The following is a 24,976-nucleotide window of genomic DNA, read 5'->3' on the forward strand; positions in this document are numbered from 1 at the left end:
AGCGTCAGTTGCACATGGGAAGGTACCTAGCTCTCCAAGGGAATCCGCATTTACATTCCTCTTCATCAGGTTGTCCATCATCATTGTGAAATCTATCATACAGACGCTTGGGCTTGCCTCCAGTCATCATCGTTCAAACCACCTGCAATGACAGGTACATGGCATGTATCCAGAGAAGTCCACCTCCCCTCGCTTTGAGACAACAGAGAGGACAAGTTTGAGAGGAGGTCTACAAGGGACTTGCTTCTAACCCCTCCGCCATCTCTGCCATAGCGCCCTCCTGGAGCTCGTTCAATATCTCTGGCAACATTGCTTCAACATCTTCTTCCCTTTCGCCTAGCGCTTTGGCAATCAAGCTTTTGTAGACAGCTTGCTTTTCGCCAATACCTGCGACCGACATATTGGACACAACCTCCTTGACCAATTCTCTCCGCTCAAGTTGCGCTCTATGCAGAAGTAAGGAGAGCCTCATTCTCTCATTAAGATCGACGGTGGAGCCTGGGGGTGAAACGCCTGATCCAGAGTGGTCATGTTGCGGGACCTCTGCACACAAGTGCCTCAACATATTCTTCTGCTCAACTTCTAGTAGACTCTCTGCCTCCTCAACTAGTAACCTAAGCTCCTCTTCTTGCGCTCGGTCAGCTTCTTCATCACCTAATCCAGAATTGTCCTGCAGGCTGTGGTTCATGCTGACTAACTCTGCAACCTGCTTCCGTATCGCTTCGATTTCAGCTTGTCGCTTCTTGACCACGCGTTCGGCATCTAACGACTCCGCTTCTTTCTCTTGGAGCTCGGATTCGTAGGCTGCCGCCAGCTCTTCGCACTTCTCCAGCAATGTAGGCGCGACCTTCGTCATGAGATGCGAGGCAGTCTGTGAGCGATATTGTGCTGGCTCGCGCACCGCGAGGCTAGGGAATGGGAGTGGGATCAAAGGCACTGGCCCATCAATCTGGCTTCCGTGTCCATTGATCCTCTGCTCCGGTGGCGGCGCAAACGGTGACGAAGAAGCTTGTCGCGGTCTGCCATGTAATCTCCTCCGTTGATTAAGCTCCCGAATAAGGTCGTCGGCGGTTTCCCCTCGCTTGTTCGGTATATCAACAGCGACATTCCGCCCGAGTAGACTCCTCACACATTTCCTTGCCCCATTGCGGGCCGCAATCATGATGGCTGTATCTCCGTTCTGATCCTGCATATTCAGCACCCGTGAAACTTCGTCAGGGATCCAGGTTTCGAGTAGTTTGTTCATAATTTCGTCCATATAGTACCGTGCGCACACAAACTTGTTAGTGCTACTTGTCGTTGCTGCAATATGGTGGAATACAGTGCTGCCAAACCAATCCGTCCGTACGACAGTCTGCGCCAGTATCTTGACCATTTGCGGCATGGTCTTTTTGTCATGATTATTAGTAAACATGACCGCTCTCATCAGTGGGGTCTCGAGATTGTTTGATAGGCAGTCTATGCGCGCCCCCCGTCGGAGCAGCTCCTTCACCACCGCAACGTCACCCATAGCGGCCGCCCAATGCATAGCCGAATGCCCTTTTTCATCAATCGGCCTGTCAAGATTGACGTTGGTTGGCGGTTCAGGGGGGTTAACGAATTGATCGTCGGAATCTAACAACATGAAATAGTCGAGCAGTGCATCAGCCCAAATCTGGTGTTGCTGGTCTTGGACAGACATCTGGTCGGCGCCTCGTTTGCGCTTGCGGCTGCCAGTAGAATACTGCGAGGCATGGAGCATGTCCTGGTCGCCGAGCATGGATTCCGAGACCACCGTGTCATTGTCGGGCGTCTCTTCGCGGTAGGGGTGGGGCTGTGACTGTATCTGGGAGTCTTCATACTGCTCCTCGCTGACTTGCGATTGCGAATTGGCGGTTACGAAGGCTGCGCAACTCGTTAGCTTCTGTCTAGCAGAGAGGGACGAAGGCGAAGGAAGGTATCCGCCTACACTGCAGACTTTCAAGTGAATATATGTTATTACCGTTTCTCCTGGCCGCAGCAGCGCTCTGTCTCGGGGCTTTGGGGCGGTTGCTGGCGGCCGTGGCATGCTTCGGAGCGGGCGGCGGGCTCCTGTCGCCAGGCACGAAGTCGAAGATGGGAAGGAGCTTGTGGAGGACTTGGTTGCGCTCTGCCAGCAACCGCCCGTCGTGGAGTGGCACCCATGTTCCTTGATACTTTCCGTACCCGCCCTGCACCTTCTCATGGACGCCCTTCTGGACTTCGCGCTCGAGGATGCGGGTTCGCGCTGGCTTGTCGAAGTCGGCGACCTTGAGGATGTGGGTGGCGTTGATCCAGTCGTCGGCGCGACGGCGCATTACATGGTTGCCGGCGACATTGAACTCGTAGACAGGCACCTGTGAGGCCATCAGTCTTGCTCTGTAGCAGCAGCCATGGCCCAGGGGAGTCGTGATGCGCCCAGGCAAGATGCAAGCGCTGCGAGCAGGCGGGCTGGGGGTGGGGGAGGGGGGGAGGAGGAGGAATGCGCGCAGCTCTTACATTGCTGTATGTAGCCGAATAAATCTTGCCATCGGGCGCCGGTGGCATCGTGTCCTGTCCTGTCCCTAATAGTAATGGCGCAGAGGCTCGAGGGGGAGGTGTGATTTCGCGATGAGGGTGACGCGCACATTCGCGTTCACTCGGGCCTCAACCGCCAACCGCCAAGCGAGGCGTCGGGGCGCCAGAGCTCTCTACCCCGACCCGACCTCACCACCACAACTTGGAACACCGCTACTCCTCCGGCTTCACACCCCCGTCGATTGAAGAGTCAGAGACAACAAAGCCACAATGACTGTCACCGAGAAGATAAAGGAGGCCGTTGGCATTTCCGGCGAGACCAAGCAGAGTATGTGTGCCACGCTCTGCCTCCTAATTGGCTGCATGTTCCGGCAAATCCCCTCGACTGACTTGAGGACGCAGAAGCTACCCGTGAGGAGATGAGCGCCGCCCGACTGCCGCTGCCGTATCGAGATTCATGCGCACATCTGCTGATTCCTCTGAACCGCTGTCGATATGAGGAGTTCTACTTGCCGTGGAAGTGCGAGGTACGAGGGCCACAATCGGAGGGACAGGCAAGGATGTGCTAATCCGACACATACAGGACGAGCGACACTCGTATGAAAAATGCCAGTATGTCGAGTTCAAGCAGCGCGTGGCCAAGATGGAGGAATTAAGGGCAGCCAAGGCCGGAGCCAGGAGCAATTGATGGAACACCGAAGGCCTTTGGATAGGGATATCGATGGCCGAAAAATCGTTGTGGACCGACGCTGCATGTATATATTCGCAGCTGAATCCGTGTGTACACCAGATCAGGGTACTTCGAGACCAATTACTATCATACTACGTCTATTTTTAAATTGGAACTAGGGGAAGAATCCTGCACACTCCCTATTACAGTGACCCGCACTCCCACATGATGATTATAGCCTCGCACATCGAACATAAAGGCCACCATATCAACACAAAACTCCAAAAAGCAGGTGAGATATTACTAAGTAGTCCTGCATCTTGTCACCGAACGCGGAACACAGCTAAGGAGATTTAACACAGAAATTGGCAACCTAATGACTTTTAATATTATTCTAGCAAGGAGATTAACCAATGGATTACTCTAAGCATGTTCCACGTTATGTGATAACAGGCTGTACAAGTTGAATTCAACATTAGGTGATTACAATATACATTGGTATGGATGCACCTTTTCTACCCAAACTCCGGCATTCGGTCGACCTAGAAGTTCTAATGTAACCACACGACTAACTAACGCTAAGGAATACTGCTCCCCCACAAAATTTTTACAACTGACAGACCAACATGGAGCCAAAATTTGTTTATCCACGCTAACAAGTTCACATAGCTCACGCCAGAAGCTCCACGACGGGCTAGGCGTAGGGGAGGCGGAAGCACTCGCCGGAAGCTATTACAGTCTGAAAAATCGTTGCATTTGAAACCGAGACGGTGGGAGAAGATGAGGGGTGGAGTGCATCGTCACCCGCCCAATAAGCATCGAGTGCGGAGTAAAACTTCAGTTTCTTTCCCATGATGATAGGCATCGGAACTGTAGAACCACGATAGCTTCTTCACAATAGCGTCTGAGGCGTAGTCAGCAGGGTCGATGTTCTTGGGACGGTATTCAGGTTCCATAGGATCGATTAGGTGTGTTGATTCACCGTAACCCCATTTACCTAGTTGGGTTACGTTGAAGGCGACGAGCATGCTATTATACGTTAGTCTTATATGTACGTAGTAGCTGTTATGATGAAGAGGAAAGGCTTACTCATGATCCTCGTGAACCAGGTTGTGGCAGTGGAACATGCTAAGATGTACAGTCAGTCTCCGCTAAGGTATTGAGGAGTCGGGGGATGTCTTACTAGACGCCGTCCCAAGGTGCGTAACGAGCTGCAACCCGGACTGTTCTTCAAAGAAGTTAGGGAGCGCAAAATGCTGACCAGGAGTAAAAATACTCACTCGCCAGCCGCTAGCCACACAACATCCTTTAAACCAGCGGCTTCATACGGGTAAACTGTATTACGCCCACCGGTACGAGACAAAACTTGGAAGTCGACGAGATGGATGTGGACAGGGTGTGTCCCCTGGCCACTATTATGCAGTGTCCAAACCTCGACCGCTCCTCTTGGTGGCTTGGTCAGAATACGGTGTTCGACGTCCGAAAACCCCACACCGTTGATAAGCCACTCATCGCCAATACGCTCAAAAGTGAAGTCTTTGTCCGCTTCGGTCTTGTCCGGTGGAAATGGCACATGTACTAGATTTGAGGGAAGATTGTTGTTACTGTTGTTACTGACGGAGTTGCCGACGGTGAATCGCATAACCATGTCGGTGGCTACATAGTCGATGTTTTCTCCCATACCCCGAGCGTTCTTCATGGTGATGTTCTTGCCCCCATAATTGGAGAAGTCGACAATGATTTCGTAGCGTTCGCCCATAGATATTTGGAGATTAGTTGTCTCGACCGGGTGGGCGAACAGTCCTAGGAGAAATTAGCAAAGCCCACAGCCTTCAAGCTCGCGGAAGCATACCACCATCAGAAGCAATGACATTGAAATCAATGATTTTGTCACCAAAGCCGTCAGTTTTTTCGACTGAGAGGGAAATACTGAAGGCTTCTAAGTTTTAGGACCTGTCCAAATGGATGGTCGGGGAACTCTTGGGGCGACATACTGCGACTGATAGCTCCATTTAGTAACCTAAGTCGGTACTTTCGAGGTTCGACACTAAGATATGGCCACGGCTGGCCATTCCTTGGTAAGTCAGCGATGGCGATTGTGTAGAAATAAAACCACACTCACGCATGAATAATGTCACCCCAAAGCCCAACATTATCATTCGTATCAAATCTCAATGAGCCATCCGGGTTGTAAACTTTAGCATCAATTGCAATCGTGACATCATACTCTCCAGAGGGTAGCCCCAAGCCCTGCTCCTCCACATCGGTGATGATGTAGAAACCTTGCTGTCCCCGATACGTGTCCTCGGCAGTGGCATATTCCGAGTGATCCTATGACCAGTTAGGACTCGGGGGAAGTTCTGACCCTAGGACGCTGTGTCTTGCATATATGCGATGTAGATAAGGAATGCATTCATAGATATGCTATACTTACGTGATACCAGATCGTCCTCGCATTTTGACTGTTTGGATAATAGTAGTCCTGTCAAATGTAAATCCTCACATGTTAGACTGACAAGGCCTCCTTTTACCTTGTACTGACCAGGCAGAGCTATATCACCCGCCCAACCGTCCCAGGGTGCCCGATCTAATCAACGGCTTAGCATCCTTTTGAGAGTGTGGAGGAATTAATACGTACTATATTGACCGTGAACGTGCACAGACAAATTTGTCGGTCCTTTATTGCTGAAACGAACCACAGCCTCTGTGCAACCAATTCACATTAGCACGACAGAAGCTACGAAAACTCGATGCAGAGTGCGTCACTTACCGCGCCCTTTTTGCATAATGAACATTGGTCCAGGTGATATCCCATCGTACCCCACTAACTCGGTTGGCTTGAGGTTTGGATAAATTTGTTTCTGGAAAGATTTCAATTCCACCTCGTAGTAATCAATGGTGTCCTGTGTCGAAGAGTTTGTGTAAGTCCTTCCCGCGTGTTAGAAGCCTGCAGTGCAAACGGTATATCCAATCATACAACTTGGAGCTTTTAATAGGCGCAACTGGCATCGGATATTCGAAGAACCACTCATATGGAGGACTGAGCCAACTTCCGGCCGATCCTGGAACAAAGCCACCTGCCGTGTTCGTGACGCTTGATGACGGGTTTCCTCTTAAAGCTTTGATTTCCGCTTGGGAAAAGGAAGCGAATGTCAACGAAAGACAAGCTAGTGTCCAAACATTAGTCAAGGGCATGTTGAAGGTAAAATGGTTCAGGATAGGAGACGATGTCCTTGCAGCGAGCCTGGGATGATGCATATATACAGACCAGTGAAATTATAAAAGCGTGGTATTGACCTACGATCTATAATTACCATGGTCATCGGCGTACAGACACAGGCTTCGCCGATGGTGTAAAGCGCCACCACATCGCCGAAATGCACAGAGCGCCTGATGGGGGTATTCGGGAATCGCGTAGTACCCATGCATCTTAATTGGCGGAGTGAGCATACGGAAGAACCAGTTGATGATACCTCCAGAGAGAAAGGTTGAAGCAACCACAGGACCATCAGCATTTAGGTATGAAAGTGGAGTCTAGTGCCGCCTAAATGCACGTTTCGATGGAATAACAGCGTTGACATTGCACGAAAGTCAAAGAAGCCTTTGCCACAATCGCCCAAATGAGGACTCCATTAAAGCTCATTCAGACATTCCGGAAGCATAGCCGTGGAAAAGGCAATATGATTCGAAGGCAGTGCTAATGGATCCAAATACTAACAATAGAGGAAATCATGATCAACAGTATTCTACAGTACTTTGCCGATGGAGCCATGGACAAGGAGGAAATTCCCAGACGAGATCATCGGAGATCTACTGTAAAAGTTAGCGCTAACCAAATATGGCACGCTAACATACTGAGAGTTTACTATCGACCAAGCTTGCGGTCTTCCACTCGGTCCCCGCGCCAAACATCGATTTCTTGTCCTCAGCATGACATAGTTAGAGTACTTTCGGTACTAGTATCAGGACAGTCTTGAACAGAAGCTGAAACAACATTGTCTACCGAACAATGGGCTCGAAGGTACGGCAGGAGTGTGGTTGCCGAGGAAACTCATACTGACGACAAATGCTATGTCTTAACTGCTGGATTTCTGATAGATCCCGCGGATCTTCTCTTCGTTTGTGTGACGCCGAGCCTTTCGCTGGTGAATACTCACCGCCTTTGGTTAGCGTCTGCATCTCGCCGGAACAAGTCCTGACTCGTGGCCTAGGTAAAATGTGCCGTTCAATGGTCGCTTCTGGCGCGAACCCTCAAGTATCAATGACGATTTATGATTTACCTCAGACTGGGCTTTACTACCTCATCAGCCCTGGCCCTTACGTACAAACCTAAGACAACGGATAGCACGGGAGATCTGAGCGGATGTACCAAGGTGCCTTTCAAACGTGAAAGTGAACCAATCACCGGCTATGTCCCCTGAAAGGCTCCAAAACTATAACAACGTGTTACCCATATGCTTTTTTCGCATCGTGGTAGGATTCTCTGACCTAGGTTTGTTCTTACCTTCATTTTCGTATGCCAGTTCATGGCTCATCCGATCGGATGTTGTGCAGGAATTATCAAACCCGCGGAGGTACAGCAGCAGCGGTGCAGTGTGGATGCATAGGACTTTACAAAGGTTGTAACTGCATTAAAATCATATTACTTTGCATTCTAACATTTGTACGACAGCTGCAATAGGTAGAACATGTTTCAAGATATCGGCAATTAATAGCTGATTTCCATTGCAATCAGGCCACTTTCAATACTACTACAACAACCCTTCATCATTACCACGTCCAAACCCGTCCAGACTTAGGTCGCGACACTCCAACCCTGACGTTTAATCCCAGATCCAGCACCCGGAAATGTTCATCGAATAGATCCTGCATGCTGCAGATCCGCTAACCCAAACCCCAAAATATACCCCAAGACTAGCCCCCCGTCTAGGGGCATCTCGCAGACCGAATAAGTGCGCTCTGGCATGGAGCGTCATGACCAGCCCCTCCATCACACGTCAAGCTATGATGTGTGGGAGTGCAAGTGTCTTCGGAGAATGTAGATCGTTTGGTGTCACCTATCGAATTGGTTTCACTTAACACGGTGCTACTGCAGGTGCGCGCAGAGAGAGGGGCCGGTAGACAGACACGGGAAGGAAGATACAGAATATAGAGCTGTCGAGACCACGAGCTTGAGAGGAACGTGGGTATGATGACGTAGGGTGGTGGTGATGCACACAATGAGCGGATATTCATTGTTTCCGCATTGAAGATAGTGGTAAACAGTGGTACAGTAAGTATCGGGGTATCAAAGTAAGAAATCTGTAAAGGACATCTCTCATCTCCTCTTATCCTATACCTAACCAGCCCCTCTCTTCAATCTCATCTTCCACCCCTGATATATTATCAAACCCCTTCTCTCCTCAATTCATACCATCCCCAACCCAACAACCTGATCCAACAACCCCCTTTCCTCTCCCTTCGCAGTCTCCAAAACTTTGTCCACAAGATACTCCACCGACTGTTCCCACCCCGGAATCTCGATCCCCAACGCTGTCTTAACCCTTGCAACCTGCATCGCGAGAAAGAATTTCGGCACCTCAATCGCTAGATCCCCACCCTCACTCCTAACCCCCGCTTCCGTTGCTATATACACCTCCAGCTGCTGCTCTAATATCCGTAGACTAGATGCCGAAAGTGGAGTCGCTGTTGCGAAGTTATCTAGCGCGAATCGTAAAGGGGTGGAGGAGGATACGAAGTTTATGTTGGAGAAGGATTGTGTGGAGGTGCTAACATCAGGGACGTTGCCGATTGTCCGGCGGGAAAAGTCGCATGTTATACTGGATGCGAAGGCATTGGCGGCTACTTGGATTTCGGTGGGGAGAGGATTCGAGCCAGTAAGGAAGCAGGGTGTTGTCTCGCGACGATAGAAGAAGGGCACTGTAAGTTATAAGTAGAAGTGGAGTGGATTGAAGGAGGGTGTTGAGGTCTGACTTGATGCTGATTGACGTGCGAATAACGAGATGAAGAGAAGATATATTGAATAAGTATGCATTTCGACAGGAAGAAAAATGAGCCTCAAAGGAAAGGCTGACAGGGTTGCGATTGTCTGCCTTTGGGTCCCTCCCCAACGACCTCTTTCCCCACGTTGAAATCCAGTGGACGAACGAACGACTCCAAATACTCGAAATGGTTGGAATCTGACCAAAACGTCAATATCGCAAACGCAAAATATCAACCCTTAATACCACACGAACTCGCTCCGCGCCGCTGCTTTGCCTTCCCTCTGTCTCTCCCTCGCCTCGTACATAGCCTCATCCTTCCAATTCAGCCGGCCCCCAATTCTCCATCCTCGATGCTACCCATCCTCCCAACACCCTCTGTACCCTAAAGCCCCCTCCCTTCCTCTGCGCTCGTATCTAACCGAGCCAACCCTGTCGTTAATTCGCCTCAGCTTCGCCCCAGTTGTTGGTGTTTCAAGGCCGTGTGTACGCCCAGATGTCGTTATAAACTCGAGGTTCGCCTAGAATAATCTCCGTCTACTGTGCAAAGGCGGGCGGTGCAAACTCCAGCGCCTACCTGAGATTGCAACAACCCTTCTGTCGTGCGAAAATTGCTTGGCTTAGTCTTGAGGCTTCAGCTCCAAGGCATCGTATTCCGCATCGATGCATTCCTTACATGGAAATCATTATTCACATTACGAGTGCGTTGGTTCAGTCAAGTCTGAATCAAGGGATTAAGATGTGCGAAATATTATTTCGTAATAAGCCAGAGACGTGGGAATTCCAGTGAGCGAGGGAGCGGAATTGATTTTGAAGCCCACCGCATACGACGATGGGGAGGGAGAATAGAAAACTCCTCGACGCAAGAAGGAATGGGATGGTACTTGGTAAGTTTTCGGATTTGAACATTTGAACACCATGGGCGCCATCTTTTTCAGGCTTGGCATGACGGAACAGATTTACTGCCTGCTGTGAGACAAAAATAGTACTGAGTTAGCGTTGTATTGACCTTCTTTTTACTTTTGCTTTTGCGTGCTATTCGGGGGTATATTAGATTCCAGATTGCCCAGTTCATTCCTGACAGTCGTCGGTACGCTGTCATCTACCATTGATGCGAGCAAGTCTAACAGCTAAAAAGGTCAAGGAAAAGCCTTGTAAACACTGCCAATGGCTTCTAAATAGTCGAGTTAAAAACACTTGAATGCTTCCCTACACTTCCTTTTATATTTACTACTATATCAACGCCCGAGGTCTCCCTCGTTATGAGGCTGGTTTTGAGTTTTTTATTAGGAGAGCTCGAATGGCGTTAGGCATAAATTCTAGTTCTTTAAGGGTTTAAACGGATAGTCCTGAATTCGGAATTCCTCAAACTGTCTCGACACCAACAACAGAGAAACCTATTACCCCTTACACCTCCTTCTCCCTAGCGAGATGCTGGACTCTGCCTTGGGCGTTGGCGAATAATAAAATGTCTTGAGCAAACCTGTTCTTATGTTTACAACAAGCGTAAAATCTCGTCTCTTTCCCTCCAAACGACGTTCAGCACACTATCGACTCCATTCGACGCCTGCTCTCTTATCGCCATTTTCAAATCCACCAAACCCTTGTTCCCACCTTCGACTATCGACTTCACTTCTGGTCCAACAGGTCCTGCCACTAAGTACGCATTAGTAAGGGTCAAACGGGAGGGGTGTGTGTGCGCAGTGGGAGAAGTATTGGGAGTATAGTGTTAGAGTCCATCCGATTAGCACCAGCATTTGTCCTCCTCTCCCCACCACAGCGTCTCACAACGTCGGTCGTCGTTGCCAATGGAAGAGCAAATGCTGGGGCAGAGATCAAGATCTTTTATCTCACATAAACTCTAGAAACCCCCTTGCTTCACTCTCCTCCCTCCTCTCCTACACAACACCCAGCACCCGATGCGCATCCAACGTCCCCGTAATGATCCCTCCAAAATCAAACCCCACACCCTCCGCTCGTCCTAAACCTCCCATATACGCAGGATATATCGCCATTTCTCGTCACTATCACCATACTGTGATTTCTTATATCATTGAAATATGCCCTAGCTGTCTTTACTGGCTTCGGGGTAGAGTTGTTATGGGAGGATTTGAGGAAGGATACGGGGGTATTGGGATGGGAAGAGTGATACTGGGTGGGGGCGCGCATAAGACGCAGGTCTGCTAGGTATGTCCTGTGGTGGTTTAGGTGGGGGAGATAGGTACCAGGGTCAAATTATGTCTACGGTGAAGAATATTGTAATATTGTGGATTCAAATGGCATTGCCAAGTTTACGGATAGGAAACTAGAACAATCAGTGTATGGAAGTTGTAGAGGAGAATGACGAGAAACCTGTGTACAGATCAAGGAAAATACCATCTAATTGAACGAAAGCGGGGGTTCAAGAGCATCGGAATGCAGGCCAAATAGCTTCCAACCGTTGTCATGCGGGGCCAGCTGTACACTAACAATAACCTTAAATCCTTACCTCCGTCCTTCCCTCACGAACCTCTGGGTAGGGTAGCAAGGCTTTTCGACTGCAAGGGAAGGCTACTTAGGGAGTCCAAATGCTGCTCGACTCACAAAAAACGCCCCGCGAAGCGATCGGAGTCAACAAGAATAAACTAAAACCGGGATCTGCTCCTCGTCTCCCACCCAACTGCTGATCGGTCGGTCGCAGCTTAGATATCAGTGACCACACTGGTTTATATCGGCGTCTTATACCTTTGGCTGTATTTTCTAGATTGAGATAGGGAGTCTTCTTATATATGCTTTCCTTGTAGCGAAGAAATGTTGGTCAGTAGAGCTAGACAAGGCCCAGCGGGTTGAGTCAACAATATTGAAATTGAATACAAAGCTGCCTCGCGATACAAGAGCGCAGCGGAATAAGAGTCTTGGAGAGTCATGTCTTTAACCAAAATCGGCGCCTACTGAAGCGTACGAATGGAACAAGTTAGAAATCGATACCTAATGCTGGACTGTACTGCTTGAAAAGGACCACCAAAAACTCCTTCTTACACTACCGCCACCCCTATGAATTTAGTTTGACATAGTTACCTGGCTTTCATTAGAGATTATTCTCCTAGAGGAAAGTAAAAGGCACATACCGGGAAATTGCCCTGTCTTCCCCCTGACTTTTCCAGTCCACCATTCATTGTCGTTTGGAGTCCGGGTTATAATCTCGATGACGTCTCCAGTGAGGAAGCTTAAATCTCCTTCGGCCTGAGCCTCGTAATCATATAGAGCGGTGACAGTTTCTGTAGCGGGCGTGCCGCTTAACCGAGATGGCTTCGGTTTCGGTGGTGGTGGAGCCGCACCCTTTGACTTGGCTACCGAACCCCATGACGTTGCCGAAAGGGGGGGAGAAAGAGAATTGTTGGCTGGACTAGGACTATAAGGAGGTGGAGGAGTTTCTGTGGAATCGGATAATGTGGATCGTCGCGTGGACGGAGCTTCAGATTTGGCTTCAAGGGTTTTCTGGCCGTACTTCAACTGCCCGGGCTTGCGACCGCCTGTAGTTTTGAACTTTGTAATGGAGATAGCTTCAGTCTGTGCCTGGACATCCCCTCTCTTTTTCTCGAACGCGGCCTCAATGTCCAGGGTCAAGTCAAAGTACCCAATGTCAATGCTCTGCATGCGCTCATGTAATGTGTAGAAGACATTCAGCTGCATATAATAGAAGGACTGGAACAGAGGCCGAATGAACTCTCTTTCCAACCTGAAAAGCTTGGGTAGCTCATCCTTGAGTAGGTCGTTGAAATAGTTGAACTCCTGGGTAGCTTGTTCAACGTCATTCTCGGCCTTGTACATGGCCTTTTCATCCTTCAGCGTCTTGTCCTTCTTATCCTGCAACTTCTTCTGGGTAGCGCGATGGCGATCGTAGTCGAGCTGTTTGTGATCTCGCTTGACGGCAATCTTGCGTACGGCCTTGATAATCTCGAGGAGCTCGTCTGCGGGCCGTATTACTCGTGTTTCTATCATCTCCAGCTCGGGCTGCAGTGTGGCTTGAAGTTCCTTGACGATGGACTCGTATTCCTCGCACGCTCTTATGCCTTCTGGGTTTCCCTCTGCTATGAACGAGTCAGGGTCCGACATGCGCCCGGAGATGGGTTTGTAGATTTCTTGTATAGCCTTGGAGAACTCGATTTGATGTGAGAGCATGCCTGTTGGTGAGGAGATTAGACGAGCGCGTCCCGTGTCATTGGAATGTGAATACGAACCATTTATGGCTTCAAAATACCTAGCATGTGTTAGCGGCCATGTTCCTCACCAACACAGAAGGCTGCCCTACTTCTTGGATTCATCGTGGAGCTTCTTCGTCTCCTTTTCCAGCTCCTGAAAGCGTCGCTCGGCATCGGTGTAGACGGGGTCCTTTGTGATTTCGCCCTATACGATTGGTTGGTGTCAGCTCGCTGCCCGATGATGCCGGAAGGCGGCGCGAAGCACGACAACCAGATGTATTTGATCGAGAGAGGTCCGTACCAAATTGAACCGCTGCTTGATGCTTTGCGGGGCCTGCAGACCTTCTCATTAGCCCAGTCCAGCGGGTTGCGAGGCCTGTGGAGGGGAGCTCATACCCGAGTGACACTCTTGGTTATGCCCTTCCAGCTCATTGGTTGGCGATGGTGGTGGGAGTAGTGCTACAAGATATATGCGTGCCAAGGGACGGAGGCCAGGAGCAGTGCGATTGCTAGAGGAAGTGCAGGACGGGGCGGTGGGTGTTGAAAAGGGCAGACGGACGTGGGTCGGTTCTTTCAGGAATCAATCGTCTCTTGTCGCGCCTGGCTATGACGAATGCCAGTCGTGGCTGAGCTGTCCCGTGCACTGTGGCAGACGCTTGGCCGCATTCGGAAGAGGTGCAATGTGATATGTGATGCAGCGCGAAAGCGAATACGTGAAGATGTGCACAACCGCGGAAAGCGTCGCGCGCTGGTGGATATCCTCTGATGAAGAACAACACTCGTGCGCCAGCAGGGCCAGCCAGGCCAGCTAGGCCAGCTAGGCCAGCTAGGCCAGCTAGGCCAGCTTTCTTTGATGCGGGCACCGAAGGCTCCAGGGCTGTTTGCGGAGAGTGAGCAGCCAGCGGACAGCCAGCGGGCAGCCTGCCACCAGGGCAGCCCCTCCTCTCGCTTACGGAAGCAGCTGGAAGCCAACCATCGAACCCAAAAGAAAAGCTTGAGCTCCGAGGCAAATCTCTGCGCGGCTTCACCCATCCCTTCAGTGCCCTTCTCTTCATCGCCATGTCCAACCTGGCACCCACTGCTGCGAGGCAGGCCCTCCGAATATGTTCCCGTCGCTGTCCTTCGAGTACCACTCCACGCTTCTCGTCCCTTCTCGCCCCTTCCCTCGCACATGGCGGGCGCCGAAACTATGTCTCAGAGACGAAGCCCTCGAGTGCGATCGTCAGCGTTGAGACTGCCATCAAAGCCGATCAAAAGGCGTTTCTGAACGAGACAGGCAAGACCCCGCAGGACGAGAAGATGCCCACGACCACCATGAGCGCCAACGCTATGGTGAGTCCTACTGCTGGCACGTCTACCAAGCACGCAACAGTGCCATTTCTCAACGCTGATATGAGCCAGGTATTCTCAAACAGGCGACCATTATGGATGAGGGCTCGCGGCCAATCTACCTGGATATGCAGGCCACGACTCCAATGGACCCGAGGGTGCTAGATGCCATGCTCCCCTTCATGACTGGCCTCTACGGCAACCCCCACTCCCGGACCCACGCATACGGCTGGGAGACGGAAAAGGCTGTGGAGCAGGCTCGAGCACACCTCGCTGACCTCGTCGGCGCTGATCCTAAAGAAATCATCTTCACGAGCGGCGCCACCGAAAGCAACAATATGAGCATCAAGGGCGTGGCCCGGTTCTTCAAGCGCTCAGGCAAGAAGAACCACATTATCACATGCCAGACAGAACACAAGTGTGTTCTCGATAGCTGCCGACATCTGCAAGATGAAGGCTTCCACATCACTTACCTGCCAGTCCAGCACAATGGGCTCATCGATATGGCTCAGCTTGAAGCAGCTATACGGCCCGAGACAGCCTTGGTCAGCGTAATGACCGTAAACAATGAGATCGGAGTTGTGCAGCCTGTAGAAGAGATTGGAAAGCTTTGTCGGTCGAAGAAGGTTTTCTTCCACACTGATGCCGCACAGGCCGTGGGCAAGATCCCTATCGACGTTAATAAGATGAACATTGACCTTATGTCCATTTCTGGGCACAAGATATACGGACCTAAAGGGGTCGGAGCATGCTACGTTCGTCGAAGACCCCGCGTGAGACTCGACCCAATCATTAGTGGTGGTGGCCAAGAGCGTGGATTGAGGAGTGGTACTTTGGCACCCCCACTTGCTATTGGAATCGGCGAAGCCGCGAGGATTTGTAAGGAAGAAATGGCGGTATGTAAACTATCTCGTTTGGCATACTTGTTCACGATGATTATTTGCTTTATACATGCATGGCTTTCAGAGTGTTCGGCACGCCCTTACCGGCTGCCCACGCGCCATGTTGACAACAGTGCAGGGGTTATGAGAAGCGAACTTTCGCTCCAGTTGATATTTCTCCTCTCAGAGAGGCCCAGTGCTAACTCGCAATAGTACGATTCCAAGCGCATTACGACCCTATCGAACCGCCTTCTTGAGGGTCTTTTAGCACTAGAGCAAACCTCTCTAAACGGTGACCGAGAGCGCCATTATCCGGGTTGTGTGAATGTCTCGTTTGCTTATGTCGAAGGAGAGTCTCTACTCATGGCTCTGAAAGACATCGCTCTGTCTTCCGGCAGTGCCTGCACATCGGCGTCCTTGGAACCGAGCTACGTTCTAAGAGCGCTGGGAAGCAGTGATGAGAGTGCACACAGTAGCATCCGATTTGGTATCGGTCGATTCACGACCGAAGCCGAGATCGATTACGTTCTCAAGGCAGTGAAAGAACGCGTTAGTTTCTTGCGAGAGCTTAGTCCGCTGTGGGAGCTGGTACAGGAAGGTATCGATTTAAACACTATTGAGTGGAGTCAGCACTAAGCGTAAGAGTATACCCGGAAGGAACTTGTACAATATGATTATGAACTGGGATCCACCATTGGGATATCTACGCTCGCTGAGGCGTTTATGACGACATGGCCACCATTCGCTGTACTATAGCAACATTTCTCAACGGGTGGAGTTAAGGAGCACGTATAGATTTAGTATGATCAAGCCGACTCTCCGGTGATGCCCAGAGCCGAGCCTGAAGTTGTGAATGCCCAGCTTCGGCAACCTGGATGGCAGCCAATTAACTCCGCTGCTTGACATTTAAAAGCCATCGATAGACACTCGTGATATACCTACCTAGGTAGCCACCTCTGAGTATCGCCGTGAACGAAAACCTCATCTTTGCGATTTTGCGCCAAGTTGGTTGACATGAGGTGTCGATAAGCTGGGAGCTTCCCCGCGCCACCTTCCAACCTCGAAGCGCAGCATGGCCGGAGTAACTGAGAAGGTGCTCAATTGGCTGTACAGTGTCCTCCCTAGCGTAGATACCCACCATACCCTCTAAGCATTTCCGTGTCGCTGATATACAGCATCTAGGAATACTCTGATGTCAATCGCACGTACAACGACGTCGCCGACACCCTCTCCAACTACCCTTCCCTATCCCCGCGAACCGAAGTCTACAGTGCGCCAACCCCCTCCCATTCCTCCATGCCCCCCCCGAACATACTATACATACTGAGGTATTACAGCATACGAGAATGGGGCTTCGGCGCTCCTGCTCCTGCTCAGCGGAACTCTCCCCGTCACTTTTCGAGGCGCCACGTACGGCTTCCCGGTTGCGATATGGGTGCCCCACGCCTATCCCCGTGAGTCCCCTATAGTCTATGTCAAACCCTCTCAGGACATGCTGGTCAGGCCTGGCCAGCATGTTAGTGGGGATGGCAGGATATACCACCCATATCTGGCACAATGGGGCAAATACTGGGATGTGAGTCGCCATGTTATTTGGGTTGCGCCATCATGGTGGAGGTGCTGACGGATACTGGTCCCCTAGAAATCTACTATATTCGACTTCCTGGCGGTCCTGCGCGGAGTTTTTGCAAAGGAACCACCTGTTCGATCGAAGCAGCAGTACGGTGCTCCCACACCGCAAGCTCCTCCGCCTGTGCCCCCCCCACCTGCTGAATGGCGACGCTCCATGCAAGGGACACCAGCCGCTTCTCCCTCGCCGGACCCATCGTCATCACAATCTCCTGTACCACCACCGAAACCCCCAAAGCCCTATGAGCAGAATCGACCCACTCCTCCGCCACAGCAGGATAGGCATTCCGGTTATGTTCCACCGCCTCCTCCTGTACCACCCCATCCACCTCGGCAGTATCAACAGCAACACCAGCATCCTACCCGGAATGGATACCCGCCGCAGAGTCACTGGCCGCAGCAGAACGTTCCTCCCCAGAATTTCCCACCGCGGCAGTCCAGCTACGATACGAATCCCCCGACACCAATATCAAAGCCCATGCGGCCACACGTACAGGCTCAGGGTGGAGAGAAATACCCACCAAGTCCGCACGAAATTAGAAGTCCTGTGAGCCCAATAAGTCCAGAAGACCAACGTCCGGCTCCACGGTATTCGAAACCAATGCCACCTACATCGGGCCTAACGAACTTCTCTCGACCCCAACACTATCAAGCCCCACTGCAGCATCGACATCATGGCCCTCCCCTTCCAGCTCAGCAGACGTACCAACAAGGCCCTCCCCACAGCTATCTACCACAGCCCTACCAACAATATCAACAACCTCCGCCCCAAGTTCAACCAGCACACTCAGCCCCGGCACCTCCGACAAATCTCCTCGACGAATCTCTAGAGGTAACCATCCCATCCCAAACTGGCAACCAAGTTCCCCTCCCTGTCCCACCAGTCCCTCCCAACCCAGAAAAAGACGCCCTCCTCCGCGCCCTCAGCACAACCCTCGTCTCCCAAATCCGACAAATCGTGTCCGCCAACCATTCCGCTATCACCCCCCTCCATGCCCAGCAAACGGCCCTCCAAGCTGCCTACTCCCGGCTGCAATCTGAATTCGACCAACTCCAGCAGCTCGACGAGGCGCTCGCATCCAACGAAAAGATCCTAAGAGACGCAATGCTGGAAGCAGACCGCGTCATGGAGGAAGCGCGGACAAGAAAAGTCCCGGATGTGGATGAAGTCCTTGTTGCGCCGATGGTGGTTGGCGGGCAGTTATACAGTCTTGCAGCGGAGGAGAGAGGCATTGCAGAATGTTTATTTGTGCTGGGACGCGCGTTGGACAAGGGCAGGATAGGGGCAGATGTTTTTGTTAAAGTGAGTTTACCAACTATCCTAAAGTAGGGACGGGTTAGATGAAGATGGTGGGGCTATAAGAATTATTTGAAGCTAACCCCTGCATCTACAGCAGACGAGGAGTCTAGCGAGAGAGCAATTCTTGAAGAAAGCATTGATCAAGAAGATTGCGAGGGGCATGGCTTTGGACGAATATCAAATGCAGTGAACCATATATCAAACAAGGAGGAGGACGGGCGGTCTTGAACGAAAAAACTTCTTGATCATCATACGTTTTGCATGCATTCGGCCCCGGAATACCGCTAATGTGCGTATACGTAGCAGTAGGTTCGCCATAAAAGGGAAAATATTATTTTTTTACTCATATCTTTGAATTGTCTTCATATTTCTCTATCACTCTCCTTCTAGGCATCTTCACTACAAGACAACAGAGTCACTTAGCCTGCTTTCCATATTAAGAGGGGTTTCTCGCTCGTATGCCTTAAAAGTAGCAGATAAGTCTAGGCGGAGCGATGTCAGTATTAACAGATTCATAGTGTTGTATATACTTATTCACTCGCTGCCTGCCCCAGCTCCCCTTCCTGATTGAAGGCCCAATGTAGAGGAATCATAGCGATCACCCCTCATACCTTACTCATACCGGACCGTGTCGGTCCCTTCTCAACCTACATCTGCATATGTACAAAACCTGCACACTATCTCACCCTAGATATGGAAATTCACCACATTCTTCAGGATATAATCATATGAGTCACTCCTAAAATCGTCCTTCAAATTCCCTGCACTGTTGGCGAAGAACTGCTTCAGCTGCTGCGCTTTACTCCACTGCGGCCAATCATCAAGGTCGTTATTGCTATTTGGATCAAGGTCATATATGAACGAAAAATAATACCCTCGAATACTCTTGGCAGCGTAGTTCGGCAATATCCCGTTAAACACCTGTAAGATGTCCGAACCGTGAAAGGTTCCCATAATCGGGGTCCCGTAGTCATAACTCGCGAGGTAGGACCATGATGGCACATTTGGATTATTCGTTGCTGCAACTTCGAGAAAGGCGCGACGGGTCAATGTGAAGGTTAAGTCGCCTAAGATCGCCGCGAGCCGTTTGAATTGCGGGTACCAGTTGTTGAGGATAAGGGTGCGGAAGGGGGAGCCATCGTCGGTGATGGTTTGGTAAGTTGCGATAAGTCCGTCGATGAGGGTCTTTGGGGCTGCCGGGAAGAAGACGGTGTTCAGGTAGCTGGAGAGCTGGGAAATAGTGCTGATGTTGGATTGGAAGAGCGCGAAGAGTGTGCCTTCGTCTTCTTGGTCGCCAACGATGAACGGTATTTTCGCATAGCTGCCAGATGCGATTAGGGCGTCTGGAGAGGCGGTTAGGGTTTTGCCGTCGGGGCGTGGGAGATAGGATAATGAGACGGAGGAATAGGAGAGGAGTCCTGGGACTGAGTTCGCGGCGTTCAGGAACGTTGTGTAGTCCACGGAGCGTAGGCATGCGAGTGTGTCGGATTTTCCAGCGCAGCCGGCGTTTTTGATGACCTGTGTTTTCGGTTAGTTGGGGATTAAAGAGAGCCTCGGGGAGATGACTGGCGTACAGTATCGTAGACAGCTTGACCTTTGGGACAGTCTACGGGATCTGCGGGGATTATGGATCCGGAGTTCATGATGCCGGCTCTGAATAACGGTTTGCCTTTATATGTGTTATCCCCTAGCGTCATTAGTTGACTGGATCGAGCCAAAGTCAATGGCTTGTTCTGAAGAAATACCATTATACAGCGCCATCTGATCAAGAACAGATATACTTCCCGCTGATTCTCCCCAGATAGTGACCTTCGTGGGATCGCCTCCGAAAGACGCGATATTATCTGCCACCCACTGCAGCCCTAGCCTCTGGTCCAATAATCCCAGATTCGCAGAGCCGTCCGCGAGAATTTCTTTTCCAGGGAGGAAACCGAAGCCACCCACACGGTAATTCACCGCTACAAAGACTATGGGTTTGCCCTGGTCTACTGATTCCGCGACGAGTGAGCTGCCATCATACATTGATGTCGAGCCTAGCTCGAATCCGCCACCAAAAATCCAGAACAGAACCGGCAGTTTAGAAGACGATGTTGTGCCTGCGGGTCGCTGAACGTTGACAGTAAGACAGTCTTCGCCAGCATTGGTGACTGTTTGTAAGAGCGGAGTGTTAAGAATGTCTCCGAGCACGTTGGCAGGGAAGTTACTATCGTCGACGCTGAAGAAGAATTGCGGACATGCTTTGGCAATTTCTGTTGCTGTAACAGTTCCAAGGGAAGTAGTGAGAGGCTGAGGAGGTTTTAGACGGAGGGGGCCTGTAGGAGGCTTTGCAAATGGAATACCATTGAAGGTATCTATCGACGACAAAGTTCTGCCGATGACTGTAGCTCCTGGAGATGGAATGACAACAGTTGGCGCAGCGGCTCTTTCAACGGGTGCTGGTGTTGCAAAAGCTAGCGAGAGGAAAGAGAGGAACCAAGTGACCTTCATAATGCCAAAGAGGATCCTGTTTAAGAACGCACCAGAGCAGAAAAAAGCGGACTGTCCACACGACGATCACTGAGATCTATGCGACTTTAAATACCCTCCACTCACCTTACCTCCAATTTCACAAGCTCCCCGAAAATACATTCTTGAGCAGGGCATCGTTTCTTCTTCCTCGGTCTGGAGAAGTGAGACGTGTCCAGGTGATCCGTGACAGCTATGTATTAGGCTTTACACTCCGGCTGCTCCGTCTGTGCATGATATCCCCATGCCAAGCCCGATTCGTGCTCATCGTGGTGTTGAGCAAACAGCATGCTTCCGAGTCCTAAATCGAGAAAACCTCTCTGAAGTGGCGCTTGTAATAGAGGAATTGACCTATCGGTTCGATCTCTGTCCGCGACAACCAGGGGAAAACAAATGAACAGAAAACATGGCGGCAGAAGAGGCGGTATGAAAGCAGCCAACACTCCGTGAAGTCATTGCGTTGGAGGTCATGAGGATGTCTTACCCTTGGCGCTGTCAAATCAGACACGAGGGTATGTCAAGTTCCGAGATGCTGGTATATGTTTCGCTCATAATGGCTAGGCAGTCTTATCCCCCCTCTTCTGTGTATTTCTTCACATTTCCCTTTCTATTGCTTACCTTTCAAATGCTGTACTTTGTTTTGGAGAAGGGGGTGAGAAGCCTAATGGCTGCATTATGCCTCAAGGTGATAGCTGCGTAATACGTTGCTAATTCCACATTTCGGATTCGTGTACGATGAATTTCTGGAGTACAAACTACACTTTTTGTTCGGAAAAGATCAAACAACGTTTACCTACTTTTCGTGGTGTCGCGGACTTTTTGCCAAAACGGTAAAACGCGGGGTACTTCGGATGCAGCCGCTCCATAGCTTCCATCCCTCCACGAGGCCGCATAGCATGGCTGAGGCAGCGGGGACGACAATGCAAGATCGAGAGATGTGCCTCGGTAGAACTTTCCATAGCCAATGAAAGCTTTCGCTAAGATGTAATTAGTACATGTGAAAGACGACTCAGCGAGATCGGCGGGCGGCCCACGGGAATACTACTCGAGAAGGTTTTCTTTTGAATAATCACAGACCCCTGGAAAACGAGGGCTCGACTGACATACAATCTGAAAGGGATTCAATGTGCTGGACCCAGAATAAAGTGGAAAGGTTCAGGAATTAGAAACCTTACAGCAAACGGTGACACACACAACTCCCCCGAGGGACAATCTTGGAGTTCCTTGTCCTGCAGTCGGATCCGAACCAAATGGGTTCCGTAAAGACTGGAAATACGCGGCAAGAAGTTGGACGACCAGGTGACATGTCGGAAGAATGCCGCACCTTGTTCGATAACCGCACAAAAGGCCGAAAAGTTTCCGTAAGAGTGATTAACTCACTCGGTTCCGGATCCGGGGGATGCTCCGTGCTTGTCGTGGTTATCGAGGGAAGGTTATACCTGGCCTCCGATGAATTTTGTGGAAGTTACGGAGAAGTGGAGCCAGCAACACGGAATGTGGGGAAATTTCGACTACGAGAAGAGTAGGCGAAAAAGGCAGATTAGCCGTTCCGTCTGTGATTTAGTCCTCCAAGGTTATACTCTCCGAGAAATTAGTAAATTGATGGATGAGGAGTGATGAAAGCATTGTGTGAGTGTCAGTTGTGTTAAGCTTCCATTCGAGTAATATAAAGCCAAAGGAAAGGAATTTATTGAGATTGTGCAGATGGACAGAATTAGATATCTAGAACGGAAAAGTGACAGTAAGGAGGCAATCTATCGAGGGAACTTAGGCTTGTGGAACATTTCAGTCTACAAAGCACATGCTGTTTGATTATGTAATTGCAGGGGATCTTGTTTGTGCTGTTTGCAATCCATGACGTCGTTGAGTTCACTAGCATCAAACGTCATCTCCACTGAATCAAGGCTTGAGCCACCTCAAGCTTCAATAAGCATCAAGCCTAGAATACTAATTCTAGGCCCTACAACGCACCTCATCCAAGGTACTAAAACAAGTCCTTTAGGCCAACTCAAAATAAGCAAAGTCGGGCCACGACCGCCCACTGCAATCACCAGTGGTCATGTTACCAGGTCCTGTGATTGGACATACATCGTGGTGTAACAAAGTTGGGCTAATGGGTTTAGGGAACACTGGATTCTCCGTGCCCTGCTGTGACGTGCACCCTCGCAGATGGCAGCATGGTTAAGTGGGGGTGTGAAGGAAGCTTGCGCGACTTGTCACGATGGACATTCTGGCTGGGTTGAAGAATTACGTCATATCTTGCCGGTTGTATATTTTACAACTTTGCACCCCCGAGCGTGGTTGTTTACAACTATTGACCTCGAACTCAATTCCTTCTTCCAAAACCCAAACTATCGGACAATACCACTACAAACATCCCAGCTCTGGCTACGTTATGGAGACTATCAGCAACGTAGCCTCAAGTGCCAGCAAGATGATTTGGGGAGAGAAGAATATTACTACTACTCAGAGAAATGACGTGGTGGGCCAGGAGCCGATCTCCGGCAAGCAGGGCAAGGGTACTGCGTACGAGCCCTTTGACCAAGGTAACTTAGGTAAGCCGATTCTGCCTGTCACATCACTTAGCTCCAAACTTTATGCGAGACTGTTACTAAAGTTGTGTAAAGAGATCTTAACTTCTACAGCTACCAACACATCCGGTTCCTCAGACCTACTAACCTCAGCTTCTTCCGAACCAAACATGTCATACAATGCAAACAACGCGGCAAGCAGAGCCCCACCCCGTCCTGAACACGAAAACGAAAAAACAGGTGTAGTCGGCGGCATGAGCGACTCCGCAAAAAGGTCCGATGTGATCCCCTCTGAATCCCAACCTAGCTCTGGTGGTGTCCCCGAATCCGGAGCTATTCCATCCCAGAAGCAACAAGGCGCCGACCGACCAGACGAAACTCCCGCCAGCGAGTCGGTAGGCGCCGTCGGGAAGAAAAAAGACGAATCCGAAAACGTGCTCAAGAAGCGCGACCCGAACGACCACTCAGGAGAAACCATGCAAATGCACGGCGCACAGAAAGTTCCACATTCCCAAGAAGAACGCCGAGAATCCAAAGTTGGAAACCCGGGTGGCCAGGAGCATGGCAAGGAAGAGAGAGGTACTGGCGAAGAATGGGTAAAGACGTCTGGTCTGGCCGCTGATGGTGGGGACTTCGATGCCATTAAGCCTGGCGCTGGCAGAGAAGCTGATCGTAGGCATCCCTTTATCGTCCACACCCTGAGCAGTGCTGACATGATCGCAGGTTTGATGGAGGAAAGGTTCAAGAAGACTGCCTCAGATGAACATCAGCCCGCGCCCTCGGCTGGTCCTGCTGCTGGTGAGAAAATAAAGGTGCCGATGGGTCAGAAGATTAAGGAGAAGTTGCATATTGGACACAAGGAGAAGTCCTAGAAGTCTTAGTCATGCATCATGAATTTGGATGACTGGGTAGGGAGGTATACTACCTTGGAGCTCAACCTAAAATGGCTCTTCACATCGCTCCGTGCCACTAGTTATCTTTCTCAGGCCTAGTAAATGCTTGTAAAGGGTTATGAATTCGGTATCAAATTTTAATACTACTTATATAACAATATACACATCGTGCACGACGCCAATCCATTACTACTACTCCCTCCCCGGGCTGACCAGTCCTATTAAATGTAGAGTTGCCAACTCGTAGGTGGCTGAATAAACACCCAATGTAAAGACTCAATATCCCAAACGCCTTCGCAGCAACTGTTAAACCCGTCCAACACATGGAAGCGAGTAGACTAAGCAGGTAAGCAATAAACGGAAGCATCCAACCGAGCTCATAAAGTAGGGAGATCGAAAAGCCCTGAGTCGCAGAGGCGCCGTATTCGTACATCGAAGGATGAAGAGAAGAGAAGAGAAAGTAAACCCGAAGCAATTAAATAAGTCTGTGTGTAAAAAGACCAAAAACGACGTCTTCCCAAAAAGGAACTTTATCTTGCACTGAAGCGAGTGTAGTCTAGCT

At 50.4% G+C, this 24,976-nt stretch overlaps 10 protein-coding genes across 10 annotated transcripts; 4 read left to right on the forward strand and 6 right to left on the reverse strand.

Moving 5' to 3' along the window:
* Nucleotides 1-59: 59 nt before the first annotated feature.
* On the reverse strand, nucleotides 60-2,586 carry BDR25DRAFT_288025 (apses-domain-containing protein). Its single transcript, XM_033688363.1, has 3 exons — nucleotides 2,497-2,586; nucleotides 1,949-2,354; nucleotides 60-1,884 (listed from the first exon to the last, which is right to left on the reverse strand). The coding sequence occupies exons 1-3, from the start codon at nucleotides 2,542-2,544 to the stop codon at nucleotides 230-232; spliced, it is 2,109 nt and encodes a 702-aa protein (XP_033547065.1). The 5' UTR covers nucleotides 2,545-2,586; the 3' UTR covers nucleotides 60-229.
* A 198-nt stretch (nucleotides 2,587-2,784) lies between these two features.
* Nucleotides 2,785-3,202, forward strand: BDR25DRAFT_226864 (NADH-ubiquinone oxidoreductase-like protein B18 subunit; the record flags this gene model as incomplete). Its single annotated transcript, XM_033685227.1, has 3 exons — nucleotides 2,785-2,842; nucleotides 2,920-3,041; nucleotides 3,098-3,202. 3 exons carry the CDS (start codon nucleotides 2,785-2,787, stop codon nucleotides 3,200-3,202), a joined length of 285 nt encoding a protein of 94 aa, XP_033547066.1.
* A 782-nt stretch (nucleotides 3,203-3,984) lies between these two features.
* BDR25DRAFT_226954 (uncharacterized protein) lies at nucleotides 3,985-6,379 on the reverse strand (the record flags this gene model as incomplete). Its single annotated transcript, XM_033685231.1, has 12 exons — nucleotides 3,985-4,213; nucleotides 4,274-4,312; nucleotides 4,368-4,412; nucleotides 4,465-4,987; nucleotides 5,037-5,120; nucleotides 5,179-5,258; nucleotides 5,307-5,515; nucleotides 5,619-5,666; nucleotides 5,716-5,771; nucleotides 5,823-5,888; nucleotides 5,955-6,112; nucleotides 6,162-6,379. The coding sequence occupies 12 exons, from the start codon at nucleotides 6,377-6,379 to the stop codon at nucleotides 3,985-3,987; spliced, it is 1,755 nt and encodes a 584-aa protein (XP_033547067.1).
* A 2,126-nt stretch (nucleotides 6,380-8,505) lies between these two features.
* Nucleotides 8,506-9,345, reverse strand: BDR25DRAFT_304159 (uncharacterized protein). The gene is made up of 2 exons (XM_033690150.1): nucleotides 9,158-9,345; nucleotides 8,506-9,103 (listed from the first exon to the last, which is right to left on the reverse strand). Coding segments are annotated over exons 1-2 (513 nt in total). The 5' UTR covers nucleotides 9,159-9,345; the 3' UTR covers nucleotides 8,506-8,591.
* A 2,546-nt stretch (nucleotides 9,346-11,891) lies between these two features.
* Nucleotides 11,892-14,221, reverse strand: BDR25DRAFT_304160 (reduced viability upon starvation protein). The gene is made up of 6 exons (XM_033690151.1): nucleotides 13,743-14,221; nucleotides 13,648-13,680; nucleotides 13,457-13,551; nucleotides 13,386-13,405; nucleotides 12,273-13,328; nucleotides 11,892-12,222 (listed from the first exon to the last, which is right to left on the reverse strand). The coding sequence occupies exons 1-6, from the start codon at nucleotides 13,776-13,778 to the stop codon at nucleotides 12,197-12,199; spliced, it is 1,266 nt and encodes a 421-aa protein (XP_033547069.1). The 5' UTR covers nucleotides 13,779-14,221; the 3' UTR covers nucleotides 11,892-12,196.
* Nucleotides 14,222-14,358: 137 nt separating this feature from the next.
* Nucleotides 14,359-16,406, forward strand: BDR25DRAFT_304161 (cysteine desulfurase). Its single transcript, XM_033690152.1, has 3 exons — nucleotides 14,359-14,694; nucleotides 14,748-15,571; nucleotides 15,770-16,406. The coding sequence occupies exons 1-3, from the start codon at nucleotides 14,406-14,408 to the stop codon at nucleotides 16,190-16,192; spliced, it is 1,536 nt and encodes a 511-aa protein (XP_033547070.1). The 5' UTR covers nucleotides 14,359-14,405; the 3' UTR covers nucleotides 16,193-16,406.
* Nucleotides 16,322-16,572, reverse strand: BDR25DRAFT_355925 (uncharacterized protein; the record flags this gene model as incomplete). Its single annotated transcript, XM_033695548.1, has 2 exons — nucleotides 16,322-16,454; nucleotides 16,511-16,572. 2 exons carry the CDS (start codon nucleotides 16,570-16,572, stop codon nucleotides 16,322-16,324), a joined length of 195 nt encoding a protein of 64 aa, XP_033547071.1.
* BDR25DRAFT_288039 (UEV-domain-containing protein) lies at nucleotides 16,511-18,896 on the forward strand. The gene is made up of 5 exons (XM_033688364.1): nucleotides 16,511-16,682; nucleotides 16,739-16,826; nucleotides 16,894-17,132; nucleotides 17,199-18,488; nucleotides 18,580-18,896. Exons 1-5 carry the CDS (start codon nucleotides 16,629-16,631, stop codon nucleotides 18,673-18,675), a joined length of 1,767 nt encoding a protein of 588 aa, XP_033547072.1. The 5' UTR covers nucleotides 16,511-16,628; the 3' UTR covers nucleotides 18,676-18,896.
* A 195-nt stretch (nucleotides 18,897-19,091) lies between these two features.
* On the reverse strand, nucleotides 19,092-21,365 carry BDR25DRAFT_370279 (alpha/beta-hydrolase). Its single transcript, XM_033697133.1, has 3 exons — nucleotides 20,231-21,365; nucleotides 20,060-20,172; nucleotides 19,092-20,003 (listed from the first exon to the last, which is right to left on the reverse strand). The coding sequence occupies exons 1-3, from the start codon at nucleotides 20,970-20,972 to the stop codon at nucleotides 19,173-19,175; spliced, it is 1,686 nt and encodes a 561-aa protein (XP_033547073.1). The 5' UTR covers nucleotides 20,973-21,365; the 3' UTR covers nucleotides 19,092-19,172.
* Nucleotides 21,366-22,918: 1,553 nt separating this feature from the next.
* Nucleotides 22,919-24,594, forward strand: BDR25DRAFT_304166 (uncharacterized protein). The gene is made up of 4 exons (XM_033690153.1): nucleotides 22,919-22,971; nucleotides 23,114-23,545; nucleotides 23,618-24,193; nucleotides 24,245-24,594. Exons 2-4 carry the CDS (start codon nucleotides 23,212-23,214, stop codon nucleotides 24,391-24,393), a joined length of 1,059 nt encoding a protein of 352 aa, XP_033547074.1. The 5' UTR covers nucleotides 22,919-22,971; nucleotides 23,114-23,211; the 3' UTR covers nucleotides 24,394-24,594.
* The last annotated feature ends 382 nt before the right edge of the window (nucleotides 24,595-24,976 follow it).

The sequence above is a fragment of the Lindgomyces ingoldianus genome (assembly GCF_010093535.1).
Source record: "Lindgomyces ingoldianus strain ATCC 200398 unplaced genomic scaffold BDR25scaffold_18, whole genome shotgun sequence".
Classification (NCBI taxonomy): Eukaryota; Fungi; Ascomycota; class Dothideomycetes; order Pleosporales; family Lindgomycetaceae; genus Lindgomyces; species Lindgomyces ingoldianus.

What these genes read in the sequence shown, in the direction of transcription:
- BDR25DRAFT_288025 (XM_033688363.1), bottom strand. Translation starts at nt 2,544, where the DNA reads ATGCCACCGGCGCCCGATGGCAAGATTTATTCGGCTACATACAGCAAT. An exon ending in ATTCGGCTACATACAGCAAT is followed by an intron (nt 2,355 to 2,496) that starts GTAAGAGCTGCG and finishes ATGGCCTCACAG; the next exon opens with GTGCCTGTCTACGAGTTCAA. An exon ending in TTCACTTGAAAGTCTGCAGT is followed by an intron (nt 1,885 to 1,948) that starts GTAGGCGGATAC and finishes CGAGTTGCGCAG; the next exon opens with CCTTCGTAACCGCCAATTCG.
- BDR25DRAFT_304160 (XM_033690151.1), bottom strand. Translation starts at nt 13,778, where the DNA reads ATGAGCTGGAAGGGCATAACCAAGAGTGTCACTCGG. An exon ending in GTATTTTGAAGCCATAAATG is followed by an intron (nt 13,329 to 13,385) that starts GTTCGTATTCAC and finishes CCTCACCAACAG; the next exon opens with GCATGCTCTCACATCAAATC. An exon ending in GAAGACAGGGCAATTTCCCG is followed by an intron (nt 12,223 to 12,272) that starts GTATGTGCCTTT and finishes AATGAAAGCCAG; the next exon opens with GTAACTATGTCAAACTAAAT.
- BDR25DRAFT_304161 (XM_033690152.1), top strand. Translation starts at nt 14,406, where the DNA reads ATGTCCAACCTGGCACCCACTGCTGCGAGGCAGGCCCTCCGAATATGT. An exon ending in TATGGTGAGTCCTACTGCTG is followed by an intron (nt 14,695 to 14,747) that starts GCACGTCTACCA and finishes GATATGAGCCAG; the next exon opens with GTATTCTCAAACAGGCGACC. An exon ending in TTTGTAAGGAAGAAATGGCG is followed by an intron (nt 15,572 to 15,769) that starts GTATGTAAACTA and finishes AACTCGCAATAG; the next exon opens with TACGATTCCAAGCGCATTAC.
- BDR25DRAFT_288039 (XM_033688364.1), top strand. Translation starts at nt 16,629, where the DNA reads ATGGCCGGAGTAACTGAGAAGGTGCTCAATTGGCTGTACAGTGTCCTC. An exon ending in CCCGCGAACCGAAGTCTACA is followed by an intron (nt 16,827 to 16,893) that starts GTGCGCCAACCC and finishes GAGGTATTACAG; the next exon opens with CATACGAGAATGGGGCTTCG. An exon ending in AATGGGGCAAATACTGGGAT is followed by an intron (nt 17,133 to 17,198) that starts GTGAGTCGCCAT and finishes CTGGTCCCCTAG; the next exon opens with AAATCTACTATATTCGACTT.
- BDR25DRAFT_370279 (XM_033697133.1), bottom strand. Translation starts at nt 20,972, where the DNA reads ATGAAGGTCACTTGGTTCCTCTCTTTCCTCTCGCTAGCTTTTGCAACA. An exon ending in TCAGATGGCGCTGTATAATG is followed by an intron (nt 20,173 to 20,230) that starts GTATTTCTTCAG and finishes TAATGACGCTAG; the next exon opens with GGGATAACACATATAAAGGC. An exon ending in GTCAAGCTGTCTACGATACT is followed by an intron (nt 20,004 to 20,059) that starts GTACGCCAGTCA and finishes CCGAAAACACAG; the next exon opens with GTCATCAAAAACGCCGGCTG.
- BDR25DRAFT_304166 (XM_033690153.1), top strand. Translation starts at nt 23,212, where the DNA reads ATGGACATTCTGGCTGGGTTGAAGAATTACGTCATATCTTGCCGGTTG. An exon ending in CTTTGACCAAGGTAACTTAG is followed by an intron (nt 23,546 to 23,617) that starts GTAAGCCGATTC and finishes AGTTGTGTAAAG; the next exon opens with AGATCTTAACTTCTACAGCT. An exon ending in CGCTGGCAGAGAAGCTGATC is followed by an intron (nt 24,194 to 24,244) that starts GTAGGCATCCCT and finishes ACATGATCGCAG; the next exon opens with GTTTGATGGAGGAAAGGTTC.